The 23,916-nt window shown below is 43.8% G+C and overlaps 2 protein-coding genes across 3 annotated transcripts; one reads left to right on the top strand and one right to left on the bottom strand.

Moving 5' to 3' along the window:
* Window positions 1–130: 130 nt before the first annotated feature.
* On the top strand, window positions 131–14,958 carry tert (telomerase reverse transcriptase). 2 transcript variants are annotated; one of them, XR_009937152.1, is made up of 17 exons: window positions 131–382; window positions 719–2,006; window positions 2,548–2,734; window positions 3,525–3,678; window positions 3,983–4,150; window positions 4,312–4,473; window positions 4,726–4,815; window positions 4,975–5,060; window positions 5,215–5,331; window positions 6,492–6,563; window positions 6,993–7,178; window positions 7,450–7,576; window positions 8,342–8,403; window positions 9,266–9,390; window positions 9,800–9,934; window positions 13,817–14,008; window positions 14,097–14,958. XR_009937152.1 is itself a non-coding variant. In XM_062528897.1 (16 exons), exons 1-16 carry the CDS (start codon window positions 167–169, stop codon window positions 13,918–13,920), a joined length of 3,279 nt encoding a protein of 1,092 aa, XP_062384881.1. In that variant the 5' UTR covers window positions 131–166; the 3' UTR covers window positions 13,921–14,958. The 2 variants fall into 2 exon arrangements, 1 of the variants encoding a protein (XP_062384881.1); XM_062528897.1 differs by having other exon boundaries at window positions 13,817–14,958.
* LOC134073153 (sodium-dependent neutral amino acid transporter B(0)AT3-like) lies at window positions 14,897–23,139 on the bottom strand. The gene is made up of 12 exons (XM_062530137.1): window positions 22,995–23,139; window positions 21,761–21,901; window positions 19,961–20,098; window positions 19,226–19,407; window positions 18,826–18,936; window positions 18,112–18,224; window positions 17,697–17,825; window positions 17,396–17,552; window positions 17,034–17,238; window positions 16,491–16,650; window positions 16,145–16,307; window positions 14,897–15,605 (listed from the first exon to the last, which is right to left on the bottom strand). The coding sequence occupies exons 1-12, from the start codon at window positions 23,137–23,139 to the stop codon at window positions 15,399–15,401; spliced, it is 1,851 nt and encodes a 616-aa protein (XP_062386121.1). The 3' UTR covers window positions 14,897–15,398.
* Between the last annotated feature and the right edge of the window lie 777 nt (window positions 23,140–23,916).

Here is a 23,916-nt window from a genome sequence, read left to right as displayed (position 1 = left end):
CCTGTCACTGGGTTCAGCTTTGGGTTTGTGCGTGATCAGGACACACCTCTGTTGAAATCTCATTGGTCGCCTTCGTACAGCGGGAATGATCAAAACAGGAAGTCTGGAAATGAACACGAGTACGACGGACACTTCTGACTATCCCGTGGTCTTTTAAAGGAAAGACATGGCAGATGTTGGTTTATGTCGTCTCCTCGACATACTTCGTTCACTTTATCCAACTGTCCAAACGATAGAGGAGTATGTCGACGGTGTCACTCTCAGTGATGGCAGGAAGGTAACCTTGGTGGAAGATTCTGATACCAGTCGCTTCAAGGCACTGCTGAAAGGGCTAATCGTGTGCGTTGAGAGACCGTTGAAAGATGCTCCAAGTAGCAACCAGGTATTTTTCTCTATTTATGTATATTGTGCGACGAGACTCATTTGGTTTCAGACTTTTAGCAAATGCAGAGATCTAATACATGCCGCTCGTTTACATCATTACTCCTTTGCGAGATATATTAACGGGACGTATACCTCTCAGACAGCAGATGCACGCACACTACTGTACAAGGTTGCATACTGTCTTCTAATAAGTGCCGTTCTTGTAGCCCATTAGCAGCTACTTTGAAATGCATTGCTCTGAAATGCGTTGGTGTTGTTAAGTGAAAGTCTACCAGCGAAAACCGTGGACTATTTAAGCCATTAAACTCATCACTTTCACATCTGTCTTTTAAAGCTCAGCACGTTACCCGAGGTCCTCGCTTACGTCCTGAACACCATGATCAAGAACAAGACCAGGAATGTCCTCAAGTTTGGTTACCTGTGGAGTGACAAAGACGGGGATGCAGATCCCTTCAAATTCCACGGCGTGATAACCATGAGTCCCGCGTTTATCCACAGCAGTGACCTCTGGAAGAAAATTAACCAGCGACTGGGCACCGATCTCACCCAACACCTGCTGCGAAACTGCTCCTTATTTACCGCTGCGCCCCCCACCTGTCTTTTCCAGGTGTGTGGAGTGCCTGTGTATGACTTGATGTCGGCCAAAGCCTCATCCAGGTTCCTCCTTAGTAAACCAACTTCTCATCCTCCTCCAGCCAATCCACTAAGGAATAGGCAGGAGAGACGGTTAAGAAGGACCATGGTACGTTCTCGAGAAGTTTCAAGAAAGAGGAAGAGGGACGATGGAAAGGAAGGTTCTGGAGATGACGAGGGATTACCGGGGAAACGAAGGCGTTGCCCGGCAGTGGAGAGGACATGTGATTCTGCAGGGCCAAGTCACAATACCGATATCATCAATAGTGAACAGACCTCCCATCACAACATCAACGCCTCTCAGGCTATCAATACAAACTCCTGTGTTTCCAGGCAGCCCACAGGGGCCACAGGAACAGCCCAGGCTGCGGCCACCTCTCACGGCTCTCTCAGCTGGAAGCCAGCAGACCAGCCGTCTCCCCGGCCGTCGCAGTGCTTCGTCCGCATTCTCCGCGTTCTCTACGGCGGCGGCGGCCTCAGGGGCTTCCTGCTCAACAGGAAGTTGGCGACGTGCGGGGCCAACGGCCCCAGGGGCCTCCAGGGGCCCGACGTGGTGCGCCTGGTGTTCCTGCAGGGCGAGGCCTACCTGCGCGGCGAGGAGCCCCGTCCGAGGAAACTCCCCCGCCGCTTCTTCAACATGGCGCCTCTCTTCAGCCGCCTGCTGCGCAACCACAGGAAGTGCCCCTACGTCCACTTCCTGCGCAAGAAGTGTTCGGTAGCCACCACCGCCGCCGGCACCGGGCCGGGGAACGACATGGCGTCTCTCCTGACGGCCCACTGCCTACCCTACCGGGTCTACCTGTTTGTGCGCGAGTGTCTTCTCTACGTGGTGCCAGAGGAGCTGTGGGGGTCCGAGCAGAACCGCGCCCTGTTCCTGGCCCGGGTCAAGCAGCTGCTGAGGCTGGGCAAGTTTGAGAGCCTCTCCCTGGCGCAGGTCATGTGGCGCGTGAAGGTCCGAGACTGCCACTGGCTGGGCCTCAAGGCCGGAGGTATGTGCAATGTGGTGGAACGTGGAATATCAGTGTGGAATATCAGTGTTCTATCTAGGCAATCTCACCATTCATGTCTTATTCTCTCTCTCTCTCTCTCTCTCTCTCTCTCTCTCTCTCTCTCTCTCTCTCTCTCTCTCTCTCTCTCACTCAAATTCAAATTCAATTGCTTTATTGGCATGACAAATGAAAACTTGTATTGCCAAAGCAATTGGTACATGTAAAGGTAAGACATAACAACAATTACAGAGACAAAACATATACTTTAAACTGATATAGACATCTTTGTAAACATACTACTTCACTGAGATTTGTGAACAATAGTAAAGTACTACAATAGCAGTACTATTACTCTCTCTCTCCCTCACTTCCTTCCCCCCCACTCTTTTACCCTCTCTCTCTCTCTCTCTCTCTCTCTCACTCTCTCTCTCTCTCTCTTTCTCTCTTCCTATTTCCCCCACTCTTTTACCCTCTCTGTCTTTCTCTCTTTCTCTCCATCTCCCCCCTCCTTATCCTCTCTCTGCACCCTTTGTTCACTCAGCCCGCGGTCCCAGTGAGCACCGGTACCGGGAGCGTCTCCTGGGCCAGTTCCTGTCCTGGCTGCTGGAGAGCTACGTGCTGGGTCTGGTCAAAGCCACGTTCTACGTCACAGAGAGCATGGGCCGGAAGCATGCCCTACGGTTCTACAGACGAGAAGTCTGGAACAAGCTTCGTAACCTGGCATTCAGGTGAAGCATGTTGTGTTCCCCTCCATAGAACATAATTATTGTGGCTGCTGCTCATGTGGTTTCTTAGTAAGTGTATAAATTGTATAAGTCATGAGTAGCTGTGTGATTAACTGTGCGTTCAGACCAAGATCGTCAAAAGCGTCAAGAGCGCCGGAAATCATTCATTTTCTATGGAGAGTCGGCGTTACCGGCGTCAAAAGCGTTCTGGGCGTGAGCGTGGCTTCATGAGCTTCACGGGCGTCAAAAAAAAGTTGAGCCTCAGTTAACTTTATGGTAATGAGCTATGACACGGTTCGGCGTCAACTAATCAGAATGTCAAACTCGCAGGATTGCTGCTTGTGGTTTGTTCAAAATGTTTCACGTCATGGCTTTGACGCTTTCGGCGCCGAATGCACCGAACTGGGTTGAGCGTCGGGCTATGAGCTTCACCAGCGACTTTGACGCTTTTGACGGTTTTGGTCTGAACGCACAGTAACACAGACGGTATCAAGGTTAGCCGTATAATAGTGCTAAATCACGGCATTCATGGCATTCAGTATTGATCCACCTTGAAAGCTGACTTCAAAAACCTGGTCCTAATTCAATTTCAAATGTACATTTATTCGTTGATGCTTTTATCCAAAGCAACTAGCATATATCAAGTATATTGCGATGGCCATTGTCCACTGAGCAACTAAGGGAAAGTGCCTTGCTAAAGGGCACAACAGTGCAAGCCAGGTATTGAACCCACAACTTATCAGACTGCATGCTATCCTTGACCACTACTCTACCGCCATCCCCAATTTCTCAGGGAGTACCAGTCCAAGGGCCAGTGGCAAACCCTTACGCCAATGGAGGTGGCGTCCCTCCCCAAGACCACAGTGACCGCCCGACTTCGCTTCATCCCCAAAACCCACGGCATGCGGCCCATCACACGAGTCGTGGGCACGGATCCTGTAACCAAGGTGTGTGAAAAATGATATTTACTATAGAAGAATACATGGTGTATCCGTGTCAATATAGCTTTCTACGATTGCAATAGTGTTCTCCAGCATGAGGAAGATGAAGGACAGGGCTCTCTTTCCTGTGGGTTTTTTTTTTTTTGGGGGGGGGGGTAAGAGAAAGGTTTGCCCTACAAAGCACTGGCAACTGAGACAAATTGAGTGTTAGATTTGATTAAATTGAGTGTAAGCCTTTGAAAAGACCACCACTGTACGTCCAGAGCATGTATGTATTATGGTAGTGGTGTTTGTGTTTATTTTTGTCCAGCGCTTCCAGCGGAGTGTGAAGAACCTGCGTGATGTGTTGGGCGTGTGTGTCAAGTCCTCGCCAACCCTGCTAGGCTCCGCAGTGTGGGGACGGCAGGACATCCACAGGGTCCTAAAGACCACCGCTCAACAGCAGAAGACCAAACCCACACCACTGTACTTTGTCAAGGTGTGTGTATGTGTGTACGTACGTGTGTACCGTACTTAGTCAAGGTTGAGCATTTCAGTACTGTACCTGCATTAAACCGTTCAAACTTATTTTGTTTAGACTGTCTACTGTGAAAATGAAATGACACAAATACAGTATTTCTGCGTTGTTTTCTCTGGTAGGTGGACGTCAGTGGAGCGTACGACAGCCTGCCTCATGACAAGCTTGTGCGTGTGGTCAGTGAGGTGCTTCTGCCTGTGCAGGACGTGGCCTTCTCTGCGCGCTATTACGCCAAAGTCTGGAGCGATCCCCTGCAGGGCCTGAGGAAACAGTTCTGCACAAGGGTGAGTTCCTGTGGACACCCCCAGATACGAACATGTACTGTACATGCAAATGTACATCTCCTGATTGTGTTCATTCATACATACAATAAGGATATATACGGAGACACACACACACCCACACACACACACGCACACACTATGTTCTCTTTCTGTACATAGCATTCCTTATCATTTTATTAATTGCTGGGGATATTATATTTGTATTCCTGTTAAATAATTGTGTGTGTGTGTGTGTGTGTGTGTTACTACCAGGCGGAGGGCCAGGCCTGTATCAATATGAAAGGTTTCGTGATGCAGGAACAGGAGAACGGCAAACTCCACAACGCCATTTTGGTGGAGAATGTGAGTCCGAATTATTGGTGATCAATAGAAGCAACATTAACCGCATAAGATGTACTCCTGCTTAATTAAGCTGGCTTGACTGTGTGAGCTCCTCTTGAGACCCTTGGAATCTCCTCTTGAGACCCTTGGACTTCTCTAACCGCCCTTTTCTTCGTGTAGTATAACTCGCCAGATATAAAGGGTGGAGACGTGCTTGACTTTTTCAAACAGATGCTTACGAGTTGTGTTGTTCGGTTTGGAAAGCAGTGAGTATCTTTGAAATCCACCCATAAATCCATCCATCCATCAGTATTTTGTTTTATTATTATTATTCAAGGTCTTCTTATAGGTGTTGTGGTTTTACATGTTTGTGGGTACTTCATACAGTATGTTATGTTTCTTGTTTTTGTTTTGTTCCAGAACGTTCCGGCAGGTTTGCGGCATCCCTCAGGGGTCGGTTGTGTCCAGTATGCTGTGTAATCTGTGTTACGGGCACATGGAGAAGTCCCTGCTCAACCACGTCACTGAGAGAGGAGGGTACGACACACACACACACACACACACACACACACACACACACACACTTTAGAGGAGAGAAGGCTGCCGAGGTAGGTAGGGGAAGTGATCAATATTATCAAGAGTACTGTTGTGCACTTTAATGGTGGGCTGAATTGATGGCTGGTTGGGTGTAGGTTGGTATAGGACCTGGGTCTTCTTCATGTTTAAAGCTAGATGTCCCATGATGGTGGTGTGTTTAGTTTTGCCCGTGGCTTTGAACCAGTCCTGTACAGCATTTGGATCCCCTGTGGCAGGCCACTCTTGGCCAGTGAGGTGGAGTGTGGTAGAGATGAATATGGCATACTACAGGATGGGTGCGATGATGATGCATCCTTGTTTAACTCCTGTTTCCACAGTGAAGGGCTCGTGCTCAGAGCGTTGTTGCAGAGCACTGTGGCTGTCATGAAGTAGCCTCAGTATTGTGATGTATTTGTCATGGTGGCAGCTGTACCTTGATCAAATGTTCCGCAGAAAATCAAAATCGTTTGTTGTGCAGGTGAAAACTGGCCCTGCAGAATCGTATCTGGCCAGTAGGTGTCACTATTGTAAATGTGTCAAAGGAACATGACAAGGTGCTTCATTGTAGTCCATAATGCCTCATCAAATTTAGTGGAAATTGTTTGGTCCTTTTGCTGTCTATATAATGTGTTTGCTCAAAAACACTGTGGTCCTGTAGATAGATTAGGTGGTTTCCATACGCCAACCAACAAGGACTGGGTTTCCCAGATTTGATAAAAAGCTCTTAAGTGCTAAGAACTTCTTAGGAGCGCTCTAAGAACGTTCTAAGAACGCTCCTAAGAAGTTATTAGCACTAAGGCTTCTTAACGAATCTGGGAAACCCGGCCAATGTTGTTCCACAGAAGTGAGGGTGTAGGGGGGTGCTGTGGCACATCTGGTTGCAGCGTGCCATGTTTGAGTCCGACCCGGGTCATTTCCTGCTCCCATGAGTCCACTCCATCTCTGGGTCACTCTCCTGTCTTGTCTGATTAAAGCATTTAAAGCCCCCTAAAATAGTTCTTTATAGAATAGGGAGGGTGTGTTTGATTTGTTCTTGATCGCACATATCAACGAGCTTTTGGCAGATTCAAGGACCTCTCCTTTAACCCTGGCTTGCAATGTTTTTCCTTCCCTTGAATTAGGTGCCTGATGAGGCTGGTGGATGACTCTCTCCTCATCACCCCTAAACTCAACAGAGCCATGTATTTTCTCAAGTGAGTCTCCAACCAAAGGCATACTATAAACCTCCAATGGCTTTTTCACTTTCAAACACACAACCGTAACACTTCATGCAAGTTGCTGCTGTGTAACTATTTTTGTGAATAAGCTGTTCCCCTTTCCCACTCTCATTTTGAAAAGGTGCGTTTGACTACAGAAAAGTTCTATAAGCAATAGATTATACTGCTGTTATAGCCATTGTAATGGAGTCAGCTCAAATGAAGTCGAGCCATTTATATAAAGCATGGTTTTTAAAATGTTGTACCTAAGGGGTTTCCAGTAAATTTAAGTAATTTGACATGAATTATTTTTTTTAACATTTGACATCATGAAAAGAAAGATTAACTAAATAATAGAATAAGAGTTTGAGAAGAGACTAAAAGACAAGGTTTCTTTCTTCTGCCTGCTTTGTGCCCGCTGGGCAGGACCCTGTTGGCGGGGGTACCCCAGTACGGCTGTGTGGTGAACCCCCAGAAGGTGGCGGTGAACTTCCCGCTGGAGGAGGGCGTGAGGTTCCCCGGGGTGCAGGTGCTGCCCCAGCACTGTCTCTTCCCCTGGTGCGGCCTGCTGCTGGACACACAGACCCTGGACGTCTCCAACGACTACTCGAGGTGGGGGTCACCAGAGGGTCATCCTCTTATGGAGTATATGCCATCTGCAGGACACAACACAACACAGCAAAATACTATTTCACCTCCACAACACAAGCCGACACAGCAAAATAAGATTTCACCTGAGTAGCTATTATATCAGAAATGTGTTACAAGGATGATATTTTTTGCAGTGGAGCTTGCTGCTTTTTTGCAATACCCCCCCTTGTCGCCAAGGCAAGAATTTCCCGTTAGAAATCTGTTTTGTTTAAAGCGCTCTGTTCCGCCTCAGCTACGCTGGCCTATTGCTGCGCTACAGCCTGACCCTAGGCTCCACCCACTCCCCCGCTCTGTTCATGAGGAGGAAGTTGATGACCATCCTGCGGCTCAAGTGTGACGCCATCTTGCTGGACCTCCGGGTGAGCGGCCCTCCTGCATCCTCACGCTCTGTCACAGAGATACACTACGTTGTGTTACATTAAACTGCATTTCATGGACAAACTGTTTTTGACAAAGTGACACACTAAGTGCTATGCAAACACACACCAGGGGAGAAAAGTGTAATTTGTCATTTGTAAAGCGTAATTTGTTGCCCTTGTGAGCCCAGGGCTCCCTTGAAATAGAAATGTGAGATCTCAATTGGACTCACCTAGTAAAATAAAATAAAAAGATCAATATACTGGTAATGGCAGCTTTGGCTTCACAGGACTCAATTGCCTGGTAGGTGGTAGGACAGTGAAAGAGGCACCAAAGTCAGTAGTGAAGAGTGTGAAGGGTTTCTTATACAGTTCAAATACAGTTCAGCTAAGTTTTGTTTATTTAAGCAGGGTGAATAGTTGCTCATTGTCTTGTTGTACTAGTTCAATAGAGCTTTTATTATTTAGCTCTTTCAGTTTTCCCAAACATGGATTAAGTCTAGGCCTTGATCAAAAGAAAACTGCCATGAAAATCACCATTGGAATGGAACTGGAATAGAAATCACTATAGGAGATCAGATTAGAATTACAATTAGACTTAATCCATGTATGGAAACTGTCCATCAGGGTTTAGAGTGAATCGCCTCCCAGTGATGAAAATAATCCCATTTGCCCTCAACAAGGATGATACTGCAGTCAGCTATCCACATGTGTCATTCATGTTTATCTCATGTTCACCTGATTTAAAAGCCTTTATCTTCTGTTTAGACCAATTCCCTGGAGACCGTCTATAAAAACATCTACAAGATAGTGCTTCTCCAGGCTATGAGGTAACGGCTCTCTCATGTTTTACCAGGGGTCATGGGAAAAGGCAGTGTGCAATCTTTCCTCTTCCCAAACCTATCAGTTAATCACAATAACTAAAATATAGATATTATTGCCCGTCTATTTTCCAGCCTTGTTCTGTCCCCAGTCCCACACATGTAGCATGGGATTACAGCAAGTCACTGTAAAAAACCTCCATAGCCATCATTATGGTCAGAATATGATTGTTGAGTGACGATAGCAGAGACTTTGGACTCGGTGTTGCTTGGGGGAGAACCAAGGACAGCCCTGCGGGGCGGGCTGCTGTGTAAGTGCGTGCATGTGCGTGGAGCCCTGGCAGGTTGATGTTTAACGTGGAGGATGAGTTTATGGCGGCCAGTCGCTCGCTGGACTGGGCTGGGCCACGCCCCTGCGTTTATGTATGCCACCTGTTTACGGGCCCTGATGGAAGCAGGGCGGAAGTGTACCGCAGGGTGGAGGGCAGGGCAAGGGTGACGTGTGTGTGTGTGTGTGTGTGTGTGTGTGTGTGTGTGTGTGTGTGTGTGTTTGGCAGGTGGGGGGGGTCGACCTCATGGTGGAGGAAAGGGCAAGGGTGACGTCTGTATGTGTGTGTGTGTGTGTGTGTGTTGGTTGGGGGGGGCAATGGTGACGTCTGTGTGTGTGCTTGGGGTGGGGGGGTGTTGTTTTGACTGCAGGGTGGCGGAGAGGGCAAGGGTTATCACTCCTGGTATTACTTAATGGGCTTAAATATAGAACTTTACCTTTTTGGTGGCCTCAAGGCCGGGGTAGTTCTCATTGTGTGTGTGTGTCTGTGTGTGTGATTGATTTTCATCCCTTGATGCCCTGCTCTTGCTGCCTCTTGTGCAGATTCCATGTGTGTGTGCAGGGTTTGCCTAAAGGTCAGACTGTGGAGACCAGTCCAGCCTTCTTCCTGAGGATGGTCTGGGCGATGGCCAAAACCACATACAACTGCATCAAACAGAACAACCACGGTCAGTCAGAGATGGCCCACACTCAGCTGGGATTCCTCTGTTCCGTGTGTGTGTGTGTGTGTGTATCTGTGTGTGTTATAATAAGGATCTCCAAACTACCATTTTAATTTATTTGATGCTTTTTCATACTCAACTTTACCAGGGGTGCCAATAAATGTGGAGCTGTATCTCTCTCTTCTCATTCTCATTCTCTTTCTCTCTCTCTCTCTCTCTCTCTACTCTCTCTCTCTTTCTCTGTCTCTCTCTCTCTCTCTACTCTCTCTCTCTTTACTCTCGCTCTCTCTCTCTCTCTACTCTCTCTCTCTTTCTCTGTCTCTCTCTCTCTCTCTACTCTCTCTCTCTCTCTACTCTCTCTCTCTCTACTCTCTCTCTCTCTCTCTCTCTCTCTCTGTCTGTTTCTTGTGTTTAGATGGTGCCCTGGGTTCTGCTCATGGTGGCTGTCTGAGGCCTAAGGCTGTGCAGCTGCTCTACTGCCTGGCGTTTGAGTGGGTCTTTGTCCGCTACCGCCACATCTACCGTCGCCTTCTCCCCCACCTGCGTCAAAGTATGTAAAGTACGACACCATGCCTCATCCACATCCACATCAGGAATCTTTTCTGACCAGAGATCCCAGCTGGTAGGGGCAGCCGTGCCTACTGGTTAGGGTTTTGGGCTTGTGACCGGAGGGTTGCCGTTTCGATCCCCGACCAGTCCACGGCTGAAGTGCCCTTGAGCAAGGCACCTAACCCCTCACTGCTCCCCGAGCGCCGCTGGTTGGGCAGGCAGCTCACTGCTCTGGGTTAGTGTGTGATTCACCTCACTGTGTGTTCACTGTGTGCTGTGTGTGTTCACTAATTCGGTTAGATTGGGTTAAATGCAGAGAAATGAATTTCCTCTCACTATACTTAGGCGTGTGTGGCGTCAAATGAAGGCCTTATGTTTTGAGAACCAAACATTTTTTAACGAAGGATGTTTTGTCTATTTATACACTTTGCCTCTCTTCCTCAATGTGTTAGTGGGGAAAAAAGTGTTATCTGGTCACACTTTGACTGCTTAGATTACCAACACACTATCTGTTGACACACATTTCAAACACGGTAAAGGTTAGGGGTTGGATTTGGTGGAGGTGATGCTCAGTAACTGTTGAACAAAAATACTGGACTGACTTGAATCTGAATCGATGATCTGTTAAGAGACCCAGGCTATCCAAGTAAAGTGTTATCTGTTATTTAAATCAAATCATAACCCATATTTATCACGTAATTCTACCTACTACAGGCCTGTCATGAACTTTGAACAGGAAACAAAATATTTTCCCACCGTTCAGTAATTTTCCAGTGATTTTCCAGTAATGGTGGTGCAAAGTCCTCTTACTGTAATTATCCAGAAATCTCCTCACTACACTTCTACGGAACACCATGATTTAGACTCCTCCTGTTTAGAACACTGAGCATCTCAGTGAGCCGTGACTGCTGTGGCTTTAGAAAGTCCCACCATGTAATTGTCCTAACTGTTCACTAAACCAGCAAACACATCGCATTCACGAACATTTGTGGGCGAATATGTTTTTTCTGCTCCGTCAACTGTAGCCTTTCATCCAACTCCCATCCAGCTCCACTTAGATGGATGTGAAACATTTCCTGGTGGTAGCACTTTTTAAATCTAGAGATGCTTAAAAATGACTCTCTTCCAGTTCTCTCCAAGGTCCTGGAGAAGATTGTCTCATAACAACTGTTACATTACTTAGAGGCCAATCACAATCTGCACCCTCTATATGAAACACTCACTTGATAAGGGGAATAGTTGCAGTATTCCTAGATTTTTTAACAGACACAGTAAATCACAGCACTCTGTTTGCAAAGTGTATAAGTGTAATTACATTATGTAATGTCTATGTATTTACAAATGCACATAAAGTAATTACACTTATACATAGCCATATTCTACTGCTCTTCATCCTACACATACGCTTATTCTTACTGCTCGTACAATGTTACTGTTTCGCCACTACAATGGTATTGTTACCACACTGCACATAGCTGTAGCCTACATATCAGTCTATATGGTTCATACTGAATATATGGGGCAGCCGTTGTGTACTGGTTAGCGCATCGGGCTTGTAACCGGAGGGTTGCCGGTTCGATCCCCGACCAGTCCACCACGGCTGAAGTGCCCTTGAGCAAGGCACCTAACCCCTCACTGCTCCCCGAGCGCCGCTGGTTGGGCATGGCAGCTCACTGCTCTGGGTTAGTGTGATTTACCTCACTGTGTGTTCACTGTGTGCTGTGTGTTCACTAATTCGGTTAAATTGGGTTAAATGCAGAGAACTGAATTTCCCTCACGGGATCAAAAAAGTATATATTCTATTCTATTCTACATGTACATATTTATTCTGTTTTTCTTATAGTATATTCTGTTAATACACTGCACATATCTATGTTATTCTTACTACTATGATAATGTTACTGCTACTACATTGCACGCACTGTATCTGTATACTGTTCATATCAGGGGGTCAGGATTTGACTGATAAGCTTCGCAGATTAGCAAGGCACTTACTCGTTGCCATTTTCCAGAAATACATCATGTCCGGTGCCGTTTCTCCTCATGCTGATTGGTGGGCTGTTCCACTCTCAGCTTATGCACGAGCTTAGTGTGGGCACGAGCTCTCCTTCTGTACCTTACGTCAATCAGTAACCTGGCACTTAATTGGCTAAGTAAAACGTCACCGGAAACAAGCCCCTTGAAACGGCATGTTGAAGCCTGAAAAAATCGTTCAATTTTGGCAATTTTCACTAGCCTAGCATTCCCATTGAAATGAATGGGGGCGGGACTTGTTCACTTTCTCCAGTTCTTATAATACCTCCATGGTTCATACAGTGTTCATATTACATAGAGCCATATTTACTCTGCTCTTATAAGGTAACTGCTAATACACTGCACATAACTATATTTAAATTACCGGTACTGTGTATTACTCTAAACCACCTTCTGTAAACCAACTGTCTACTACTGTCTACTCTGCACTATATTCACTATACAAAGTCCTGTCTATGCACCACGTGTCTCTACTTGTATATCACATGGCACTTTCTGCTTTTTTGCTCTTCTGGTTAGACTTCAAATGCATTTCGTTGTCTGCACAATTACGATCAATAAAGTTGAATCTAATCTAATCTAAACTAATCTAATCTAATCTAATCTAAAACTCCTGTTTTCTAAATTCTATGATACTCTCTTATATGTCTAATGGTTTAACGACCTGGTCTCCAGCCAACCAATCAACAATTGAAACAATAAGGCCTTAAAATCCTGGACAAAAGGCATAGAAGGTACCACCATTGTCAGATTTTAAGCAAATGCCAAAGCATTCTGCTCAGTTCATTCTTTTTCATTCAGATGAATTGATTGTCACAGAACCACTAGACCACTAGAGCATATCCTCACTACACTTCTACGGAACACCATGATTTAGACGACTCCTGTTTAGAACACTGAGCATCTCAGTGAGCCGTGACTGCTGTGGCTTTAGAAAGTTCGGCCATGTAATTGTCCTAACTGTTCACTAAACCAGCAAACACATCGCAATCACAAACATTTGTGGGCGAATATGTTTTCTCTTATGAATTCTTCTTACAGTAAGAATTCCATACTGTAAAATGTCTTTTGCCCAGACAGCCCTCTTGGTGAAAGGGGTAACGTTTTGGAATTCATTACCAGATCACATAACGTTGCAGCAAAAGAGTTGATACCAAATCATGGTTAATCCTAGCCTAGAATTCTAGACGCCCCTAGCGGCAGCAAATCTAATTGGCTGCCGGGGCAGTCTAGCAACGCTCCGGAGCTTGGGAGCTAGGAAATGGAAGAATCACCGGACCAATCACATTGTCATAATGTCATAATGGTGACTGACATGCGACCAGAAGTTGCGACGGTTACGCATCCTGCTATTTGAAAACAACAAGATGATTCATTTAGTGTGAAAGACAACTGTTTATCCCACCCCTCCGATTGAGCCCTGCCTACGGTGAGTTCCCAGACCCTACTGTCTGGCTGGTCAGGCTAGCTAGGTTAATCCAGCAACAATATTGTACTCTTTTTTTTTTTAAGTATTGTACCTTTTACTTTCCTGTGCCTTGGCCCCCAAACTCTGCACATAGCTCTGTATTTTCTCCTACTCTTTGTTTTTATAGATTTTGTTTGTTTGAAGCCAGATCCATGGCTCTGCTATTATCATAGCCATATTTCCCGTCCAGTAATGTTCTTCTCACCCTTCACTTTTAAACTGCTGTTGTATGTAGGATGTGGGAAGTGTAACCCTGAAGAAGGCCAATCTGCTGATTCATGGTTGTGTCTTTGTTGTTGATGTATTTTGATGTTTTTAAAACACTTAATCACTTGTGTAACTTGTTGCTTCCTATACCCTTTTTGTTGGTCTCCTTGCCAGGAAAATGGCGTCTGGAGAGGGCTCTGAAAGGAATAAGGTTGGCGCGGGTCCGCCAAGCAGCCACCCCCAGAGTGCCACCTGATTTCAAGGCCATCAGAGCCTGACCTTTCACCTCTCACAGGTCAACAAAGAAGAACAAACTGAAACAGCCTGGGGACAGACAGACATCAGAGCAGTTTGCCAAGGGAACTTGTAAGACAACAACTGTCTTGACTTTCATTGTATATTTGGCCACTGCGTGATGTGGTTCAAAACTGATGTGATTTGTTGGCCTTTTCAGCCAAAGCCTGAATCTGTTCCCTTCAAGAATGTCACTGGATACATGTTACTCATGAGGATGAAGGTTCAATGTGAGTGTTGTTCAGACATGCTGTTGGAGCCTGGTTGTATTTTCCATGTGGCTCTAGGCTAGAGCCTGGTTGTTTCCTTGTTAGGGGATTGGTAAGGCAATAAGCCTGGCCACCCTAAAACCAATCAACTGAATACCAGCGAGACTTGTGCCGAGGCCCAGATGTTTACTCTTAAGAAGCGTGTGAGGAGGAAGCGTTTGTGTTTTCATCTGCAATAGAGACACGATCTGCTACTCGTCATGAGTTGGGACATATCAGAGGAAAGATCATTTACACAACCACACCTTTTTTTATGTTGTTTCGGTTATAACTTTAATGGGATAAAAAAAAAAAAAAACTCCTGACTAAATACATTTCACTTGCTTTATGGTTCACGGAAAGGCCTCATTGCATTGATATAACACTGAATGGCCGTATCAGGATTTCTCGTAAAATTCAACCCATTCAAATATAGAGTGAAAGGTCAACTGTCAAGATCAAAAGCATCTCTGCTTTCTCCTCCACTCCCTGTTTTTCCCCATGTTTGTTTTGTGTTTTTAAGAGAGCTTATCTCCAACGTGAAGTTACCACTTTCACTGTGGCTTAAGTTGTTTACCTGTCCAACAGATGAACTGTCTCACTGCATTAGCTCAAAATGCGAAACTACCTTAGTTACTGTCAGTTACCAAACCTTGTCCCCACAGCAAGAGCAACAGCACAATCAAAAATGACAAGCAAGAGATCTGTTGCAATATGTTTATTAATGTTTATTCAAAGATGGTTTCTGATTTTCCATGTTCTATGCACTTTTATTTCCAGAAGATAAATAAATACTTCACATGAAAAACAACCAGTAGATGTGTGTTACAAAGACAAAATCTATAAATTAAAATGTATGTTCACATTGTTGAACATTTCAAATGTCTTCACATATGAAGCATATACTGAGCTACAATTACTGCAAAGTTAAACAGAACAGAAGACTGCTATTTTGCCACTAGATTCACTCTTGACCATTAGAGTACTCCTCCGCTGTGGGATCTCTTTGGCAGTTGTGATTCTTTTTACATCAGGAAAAGCTTAAACAAGAAGCTTAAACATTTCAATATAATTTTTTTTGTCTTGGAAGTTATCCAAAGGTTTTCCATAACGCAAAAAGTACAGAAAACTAGTGCACAGTTCTCTTCATTGAAACAGTATCAAACAGTATGTAATGTTGTTCTCATTATCATCACGCTAGTCCCCATTGCCGTCTACGTGTCTGAGTCCATGTTGAAGCCCTCGTTGGCATATGGATTTGGTCCGCTATCCTCTAATCTCTCATCTCTGCCCAACTTCTTTTTGATAAATCTGTATAACGCCACTATGGGAATGGGCACCACTGGAATTGCCACCAAGAGGACACAGATGGCAAATACCCAAGTGGGGTACGGCTTGACCTCAGTCGAGGGAAAGTCAACCTATACAAACACATGATGAAAAATACACAGTAAAGCAAAACATTATATACCCTGCCACTTTTGTATTTCTAGTATTTGTTTTTCTGACTGAAAATCAGGGGGGAAAAAATACTGACACCGGCACATGTAAAAAGATGTCAAGACTGTGCTAAAGATATGCTTGTCTTATCAATCATAAACAAAACATTCTGATGACTGTGATGGTACAGTACATGAGGGGTTTGTTTGCCATTGTTTGAAGGTGCAGTCAGAAATCATAGATCTTTTTTTTTTTTTTTTTTTAAAGATTATTTTTTTGGGCTTTTTATGCCTTTAATTGGACAGGACAGTAGAGAGTATCTGTATGACAGGAAACGAGCAGGAGAGAGAGTAGGGGTGGGATCCGGAAAGGACCACGGGGCGGGAATCGAACCCGGGTCGCCGGCGTGCGGTGCAGGTGCCCCAGCCAGTCGTGCCACGGCTGGGGCCATAGATCTTTTTAAGCCTATAATTTTTCATGTAAATCAACCACATAGCTGTAAATATTGAGGTGCACTTACATAGTCTGGGTTCCAGGCTGGATAGGTGGGTGTTGTTTGGACCTGAACTATGATGTAGGCTACAAAGACGACCAGCAGCAGCAGTGGGCTGATGCACATCCAACACGCCTTCCAGAACAGGTTGGGACGCCGCCCCGTCATAAACTCAATGTCATCACTGAACCTGTAGAGCAATTAGGTCCAATTAAAGCATTTTAATACATATTTATACTTGCACCAAAAAGCAACAGGGAATGGAAGCATACATTTTTGTTTTGTTGAGTTCCAAAGGTAGGGGTTATGAAAACCAATTCTGCCACTCTGAACCACAGGAAATGCAACTGGAAAGGGCCTGTACTGTACGTACCGTCCCATTCCATGAACGAAGATGACGCCAACGAGCTCAAAGAAGGCGATGATGAGCAGGGACACAGAGCCCACATAGTTGTTGAAGATCTCCAGCCAGTAGTTCCCTGAGCCCATGGTGAAGACCAGACCCACCAGGCACGACACCAGAAAAACAATGCCTGGCAGAGAGACAAATCCCCAGATCATTCAGAGCGAGAGAGTAGCGAAGTTCATTTTTTAATTGTTATTTCTCAATATAATGGCCTATTCTGTAGACTTTAATCATTTCTAAGCTCCAATCGATATGCTTCGAATTTATTTAACATATGAGGCCATGGCTTTCAAATATTCACACATACACACACACACACACACATACATTATGTAACGTCAGGTGTATATGTGTTGTAAAAAAATATGTAAGGTACAACTATTTAAGTATGGCCTAAATATTTACTTTTTTTATTTTTAATTTTTTGCTAAGAAAATAATATTTAGGCATGTTGTAGATATTTACACTTTGACACGTTTAACTTGTGTTTCCCACAGTGGGCTCACATACCGGTGAAGAGTTCTTTAGGCATCCACTTGGGCACCACCTTGAGGTCGTGCAGAGGGGCAAGGACCCCCTCCATATTCCCAAACATGGACGAGAGCCCCAAGCTGAACAACATGACGAAGAAGAGCACAGCCCACACCTGAGAGCCCGGCATCGAAATCACGGCCTCAGTGAAGATGATGAAGGCCAGGCCTGTTCCTGATGCACTCTGGGTAGGTACAGTATGATCATATACAGGTCATTGTTGTTATGGTCGTATCCAATGTCTTATGGGTTTTTTGTCTCTTCCTATGGAGGCTGTCTTACTACCCCAGTTAATTCCCTTCTCACTGTATGTTGAGGTAGTAAAGGTTGTCCCTTCATACCTCATCCAGGAATGTCTGGAGGTCACATTTGGTGAGGTTCAAGTTGGAGACTTTAGCAGGATCTGTTTGATTGAAGTGGTCCAGCCAGTTGTCGTAGTTGTCAGAGGTTATGTTCTGATCGGCAACATCAAAAGCGTTGGTGAGTGCCAAGATGTTGCTGTTTGGAAATAGAAATATAAAGGGCAATATCAAAACTGTTTTTGTCTCTTGTAACTTGATTATCTTTGTCAGTGTGATGCTCCATGTCTATTCTTAATGTATAGCCATGTTTCTTAACGTTTTGGAGATATTCTTTACGTACCCCTGCACACAGGTGTCGTAGTTTGTGGTTGCCTTGAAGCCCAGAATGGCGAATATTGAGATGGAGGCATACAGTGAAGTGGCACTGTTAATGCATCCTACCAGAACAGCATCTCTCTCACAGTCATTTCTGAAAGATAGAAAACGTGTGGTTATGACTTGTACACAGGTGTACAGAGCTGAGCTTGAGTGTAAGTGTACGTGCCGTGTGTTAACACTGTGTGGAGGCTGTAACAAGGCTTAACCAGTTGATGTGCCCGGGATACAAACGCCATGGGAAAGTACATCTCTTCTTAAGCCTACATCATGATGTTCATTTTGAAATGTTGGCATCATAATACCTGAGCTAAGCTCTGTCTGAAATTGTATTAGAAGGTGGTTTGTTTACAGTGGTGGGTTAGCAATGGTGTGTTTACTTCTGTGGGTTGTAGCTGGAGAAGGCTATGAGGCCACCAAAGGCCAGAGACAGGGAGAAGAAGATCTGAGTTGCAGCATCCAGCCACACTCGGGGATTCAGCAGCAGGTTCCACTGAGGATGAGAAAACCAGAGTGTGTATGTTAGGAACCTGTGTGTGTGTGTGTGTGTTAAAAAGTACATGTATGTGCTACTGTGTGTACTGGTTTACAGCTTCGATATAATCAGAAAGGAAATGACATAACAGATCAATAATTACTACATCAATAATAGTGTAGTCATAGATATGAGTGTAGCTGTTCAATTTGATATGTTTATTAACATTACAGAATACTATAATAGCCTAATCTCACCATGATACTCATACTACTATTGTTTTTTTTTTTAAAATGAATGTAGATGTGAGTGGTGTGGGTACACTGAAAACAAAAGTTGATACTACACACAAAGGTTTTGGATTTGGCCAAATCTTCAGCTTTGTGAGGGGATTCAAACCCACAAGTGATCATTTTTGTGTGCTTAACTGCCCCACTATAGCAATAAAATATATAGATAATAAGCTCAAAGGGCCAACGAAAGACACATTGTCATTGTCATGTCACGGTCTGTTGTTGGCCATAGAGGAATTACATCTTTGACATGCTGTTCTAAACTCCTCTTTCCTCTCTACAGTCAAAAAGAGCTTGAAAGAACACTGTATGAGTGAAGCACTCACATCAGGTGTGAAGAGGTAGATGAGGCCATCTGTCGCTCCAGGAAGTGTCAAGGCCTGGACCAGGAAGATGGTCAGCACTAGGTATGGGAATGTGGCCGTCACATACACTGCCTAGGCCAGATTAATGTATAAACATAGTCAGCCATCTCAAGGTTGAATTACTGTATACAACAAAGCAATGTTTAACATGAAGAGGGTTACATGTTTTGTCTTGTATTGATATTTATATTCATATTTATACACAATCATTCATTACATTTTATGATGATGCTCTTATTCACCATCACAGTATTCAGTGATGGTAGAAATGATTGAAGAATGTGATAAGAGGAGAATATGCTTGTGCTACACAACAAAGCTGATGAGGAGGACGAGCTGCTGGTATTAAAACAGTGCGTGCCTTGCCGATGGTTTCAATCCCCCTGATGAAGCAGATGTAGACGATGCACCAGGCTGTGACCAGGCACACGACAAGCCACCATTGGAGGGACCCGTTGATCTCGATGTCGGGCGTCACGTTCAGTGTCTGCCGGTACCAGAAGTAGTTGACGGGAGTACTGTCCACACACTCCTGCACGTAGCCTAGCAATAGTAATGAAAGTGATACATTTTATTTATAAGCGTATTTCAAGACACTGTACAATTACAAGATTCTAGATGGTATGTTATGCACAGAGGACACTGTACAATTAAAAGTTCAAAATGCTATTCCCTACATACAAACACTCACAAAGGCACAGGCACAGAAGACACGCAATGGACACAAACAGAGAAAACACACTCAGGTAGAGCTGTCATCAGACATGTGGGATTTGCTCGGACATTGGGCTTGCTCGGTTGGAGGAAGGACTGCTAAAGAGTACAGATTATAGAACAAGACTCTACAATAACTCTTGTAAAGTCAGCAATGTTTTAAGAAGACAACATGTTCCAAATGATGCTTAATCCAGTTACTTGTATAAAGGGCTTTGATCCCAAATCACTTCATAAGAGAGGGTTTTGATGTGTGAACGGAACCAAAAGTTACATCGTTGCATGGACTTTAAGTTCATAGGATGCCATTCGATTCTATAGCAGAGTAATGTTCTGTTAACATTTTAGGAAATGTAAAACATCTGTAAAATTGCTTTGGTACCTGTGAGGTCCTCGTTGAGCGGGCACTGACTCCAGGGCAGAGGGTTCTGGAAGGAGTGGAAGAAGTACCAGAGGACCCAGGCCAAGATGGTGTTGTAGTACACAGCCACCAGGAAGGACACCATCATAGAACCCACACCTGGACACACCGTTGGACAACACTTTGAACTTGCTTCTTGATTTATATTAGGACTTGGAGTTCTGAGACCTGTCTCTCAGAGCATTTCAGACTAAAACTTGCATATTTAAAACCCTCAAGAAATGTTGTTCTGATAGCTAAGTGGGCTTGATAAACCTCAAGACAAGACAGGATGTTTGGCACTGACCACAATAAGCAGAACGTTTACTGTAATGTTCTAGAGATAGAGCTGTGTTGTTACCTTCTTCATTGGTAATTGCAGTGCATGCAAATGCACTGTGCTGTTCTTCCTTACACATATCATATCAGAACAGGAAATAATAACTTTAGCTGCTATACACTATTGATAGCTATCCTATCTAGCATTTATCCTAGCACCTAAGACCATGTTAAACTCTAGCCTCTACCTCTGGCCTGAGTGAGTGTTGTCCAAGTCTAATTGAGTTCCTTTTAATGTAGTCCTTCTACTGCAAATACTAATAAGCGATTTTTGCTTCAATCCAATTATTTTATTGCTCATTGTTATCATTTTGGGTTACCAGGCTTATATTAAAAGTGACTATGGATTCACTGAAGGTAGAAAGTTGTTAGTACTGATTGGTGGACCTGGAGTTTTCACATTTTCTTCCGGAAGAAGAGGCGTTGCTGACATGACGTACATTACTTGTGTGTTTGGTTGGAAGGTGAGTTTGTGGTTAATTATTGACCTGAGATATCTGTATGTCTCCTGTATTATTGATTGCTTATTGACTGACACAGTGGGAATGCTGGGTGGTTCCTTACGGAAGATGATTAGCCTAGCAACCAGCATAGCAATTGCTTTATTTGGCAGGAAAACCACCATATGTACCCTAGCAACACCCTAACAACCATCTTTATTACCCTAGCAACAACCTAACAACCATCACTTTAATATCAACCTAGCAACCACCATAGCAAACTACATGATTACCCTAGCAACCAGTATAGCAACCATTTTATTTAGCATCGCAACCACCATACCCTAGAAACACTCTAGCAACCATCTAATTTACCCTAGAAATAACCACTATAATATCAACTTTTTAACCAGCATAGCAACCTCAATAATTACCCTAGTAATCGCTTTATTCAGCATATCAACCACCAGATGTACCTAATCAATACCCTAGCTACCATCTGAATCACCGTAGCAACAACTTAACAACCACTAAAATATTGTCAACCAACATAATGACCCCAGCAAATAGCATAGCAACCATTTATTTAGCATAGCAATAACCATATCTACCCTAGCAACAACAAAGCAACCACCACCATAATGTTGACATAGCAACCAGCATGATTATCCTTGCAACCAGCAGAGCAATCACTTTATTCTGCATAGAAACCAGCAGATGTACCCAAACACCATCCTAACATCTATCTTAATTACCATAGCAACAACCTAGCAGCCACCCCTTTAAAGTCAATCTAGCAACCATCAGCAACCTATAGCTTTATTTAGCATAGAAACCAATCTACCTTAGCAACACTATTGTAACTATCTCTGCATTGTCTGTGTTAACTCTGTATTCAATTTTACATCAAATATTTTTGTGTTTTCATGCACTGGTAATTTCTTGGAATTGCTGATATTTGCTTGCAGCATTTGTATTTGGTCAGAATGACTGTAACACTCACCTACTCCTCCCAGGTAAGGGGATATTGAATTCCATACTCCGATGCTGCCCAGACGCACACGCTGGCCGATGGCCAACTCCAGGTAGAGGAGGGGAAGACCCTCAAACACCAGCGCTATCAGGTAGGGAATGAGGAACGCACCTGGGGAATGGAACATGGTTTAGTTTGATTTTTTTATTTTTGAATCAGTCGACAATAACAGAATTCTCTTAACTGAGACAATAAATCAACTGTTTACTTTTAGTCTGTATGTGGGTTTGGTAAACATGAACATCAATTAATTTTAAGATGGGAGTATAGATGTAACCCGGTAATCATTCAGCAACTTGTAAACTTGTATGTCTTTGATCAAAGAAAGCGTAAAAACATCTGCAGCCAAATCACACGAATGAAGCGTGTTAATCTTTAGACATGTCTACTTTTATATTGTTCTCTTGATTTCTCTCTTGTCAGGTGGCTGTGAAAATCTCCAACAATCATCCATGGTTCACCACAGAGCCCGGGAGGAGTCATTGCAAGGTATTTTTTAAGAGAATGCTCATTTGACTAGATTGTGCACCATTTAGAATATTGTATGCTTGTTTTCCTACATAGTGTGCTTATTTTAATGATTCTACTCATACATCAGCAGACTTTGAAAAGTTTTTTGAAAGAATAAAGTCTTTTTACACACCCTCTCACATCTAAAGACTTTATTAGTCACAGACTAGTCATAGATTATGATTTTGCAGTGACTCTTGGAATCTTGCAGGGTCACTATTTAGAAGACTGAAACTATTCCTTTGGTTTATTTAGCGTTGTTCACTAGATATCAACCGGAACTCAACGAGGCTTGTATAAATTACACATATTGTATCAAAGTCATATTTTTGTGTTTCTGCAGCTTTGTTTCAAGAGTGACCGTTAAGTCTCCATGAACATACTGTATAAAGGTGAAGTACTTAGACTTAGTATTTTCCAGCTGATCGTGCGTGGTTGTTTTCCAAAATTGTATGTTCATTTTACAAAATTTAAAATAGCACATTTTCTGGATATGCACAAAAAAGAATATATTTTTGGATATATTTTATGGATATATTTTTTACTCATTTTCATTGATTAAAGCTTATTCATTAATCATTGTAGAACGCTACTATCCAGTGTTTATGCTGCAGATGTCAGTCAAAAAAATGTAAAAAAAAAAGTTTTCCCTCATAGACATAATTAATTGTGTGTTTTATTAAAGCTGGCTCACCTCCACCGTAGACCTGACAGAGGTATGGGAATCTCCACACATTACCCAGACCCACAGCAAAGCCGATGCAGGTCAACAGGTACTGGACCTTGTTATCCCATTTGGGACGCTCATCACCGCTCTTGGCATCTTCACTGTCGGCCATCCTGAGCTGTGCTGTGCTTCTCCTGTGTCCTGCGTGTGTCTGGCTGGCTGAAGGAAGGATTTCAGCGGAGATGCTTCTGATGCACTCCCGGGTCTCCTGCACAGAGTTGTCCTCAGTGCCGCAGGTGTCACGCTCTCTTTCTCTCTTTGAGTTGAGGGTGTGTTCTCTTGTTTTGACACTTTCTGATAGAGGCAGGTGGCTTTATAGGTTTCAAGGTCATGGTGGGAAGAGTGTGTGAGGGAGTGGGTCTAGATCAACCACTTCCTTGTTCCTGTTGTTTGTTTGTTTTTTTAAAATTATGTGATTATGGAGAAGGATGAGGAGGAGAAGGAGGATGTGGAAAAGTGATTGTGCAGTTTCCTCGATCAATCAGTAACTTCGGGACTGTGCTATCGGGACTGTGCTAGTATCTAGTTTTAAGATGTTTCTAAGACGTATTTTAGATGAATGGATATCTACTACACCTGATATTTAAGCACCACGGCACTGCCATCATTTAGCAATTGTAAAAAAATGATTTAAAATGCAAACATGGTCTGAAGGCCATTTCAGGCAAAGCCCATATAGTCCATATAACCATGACCCTGGTGGACCAAATATTCATGTTTATAAATTAAAATGTGTCCAACAATGTATTTTCACATTGTTGAACACTTCACATTTCTTCACATATAAGTATATTGAGGTAGAATTACTGCAGTTACACAGAAGATGATTTTGCCAGTGTGTTCACCAAGTATCTTCTGCTGTGAGATCTCTGTGGCAGTTGTGAATTAT

Source organism: Sardina pilchardus, chromosome 24 (assembly GCF_963854185.1).
Source record: "Sardina pilchardus chromosome 24, fSarPil1.1, whole genome shotgun sequence".
Classification (NCBI taxonomy): domain Eukaryota; kingdom Metazoa; phylum Chordata; class Actinopteri; order Clupeiformes; family Clupeidae; genus Sardina; species Sardina pilchardus.
This window is presented reverse-complemented; position numbering and strand designations above follow the sequence as displayed.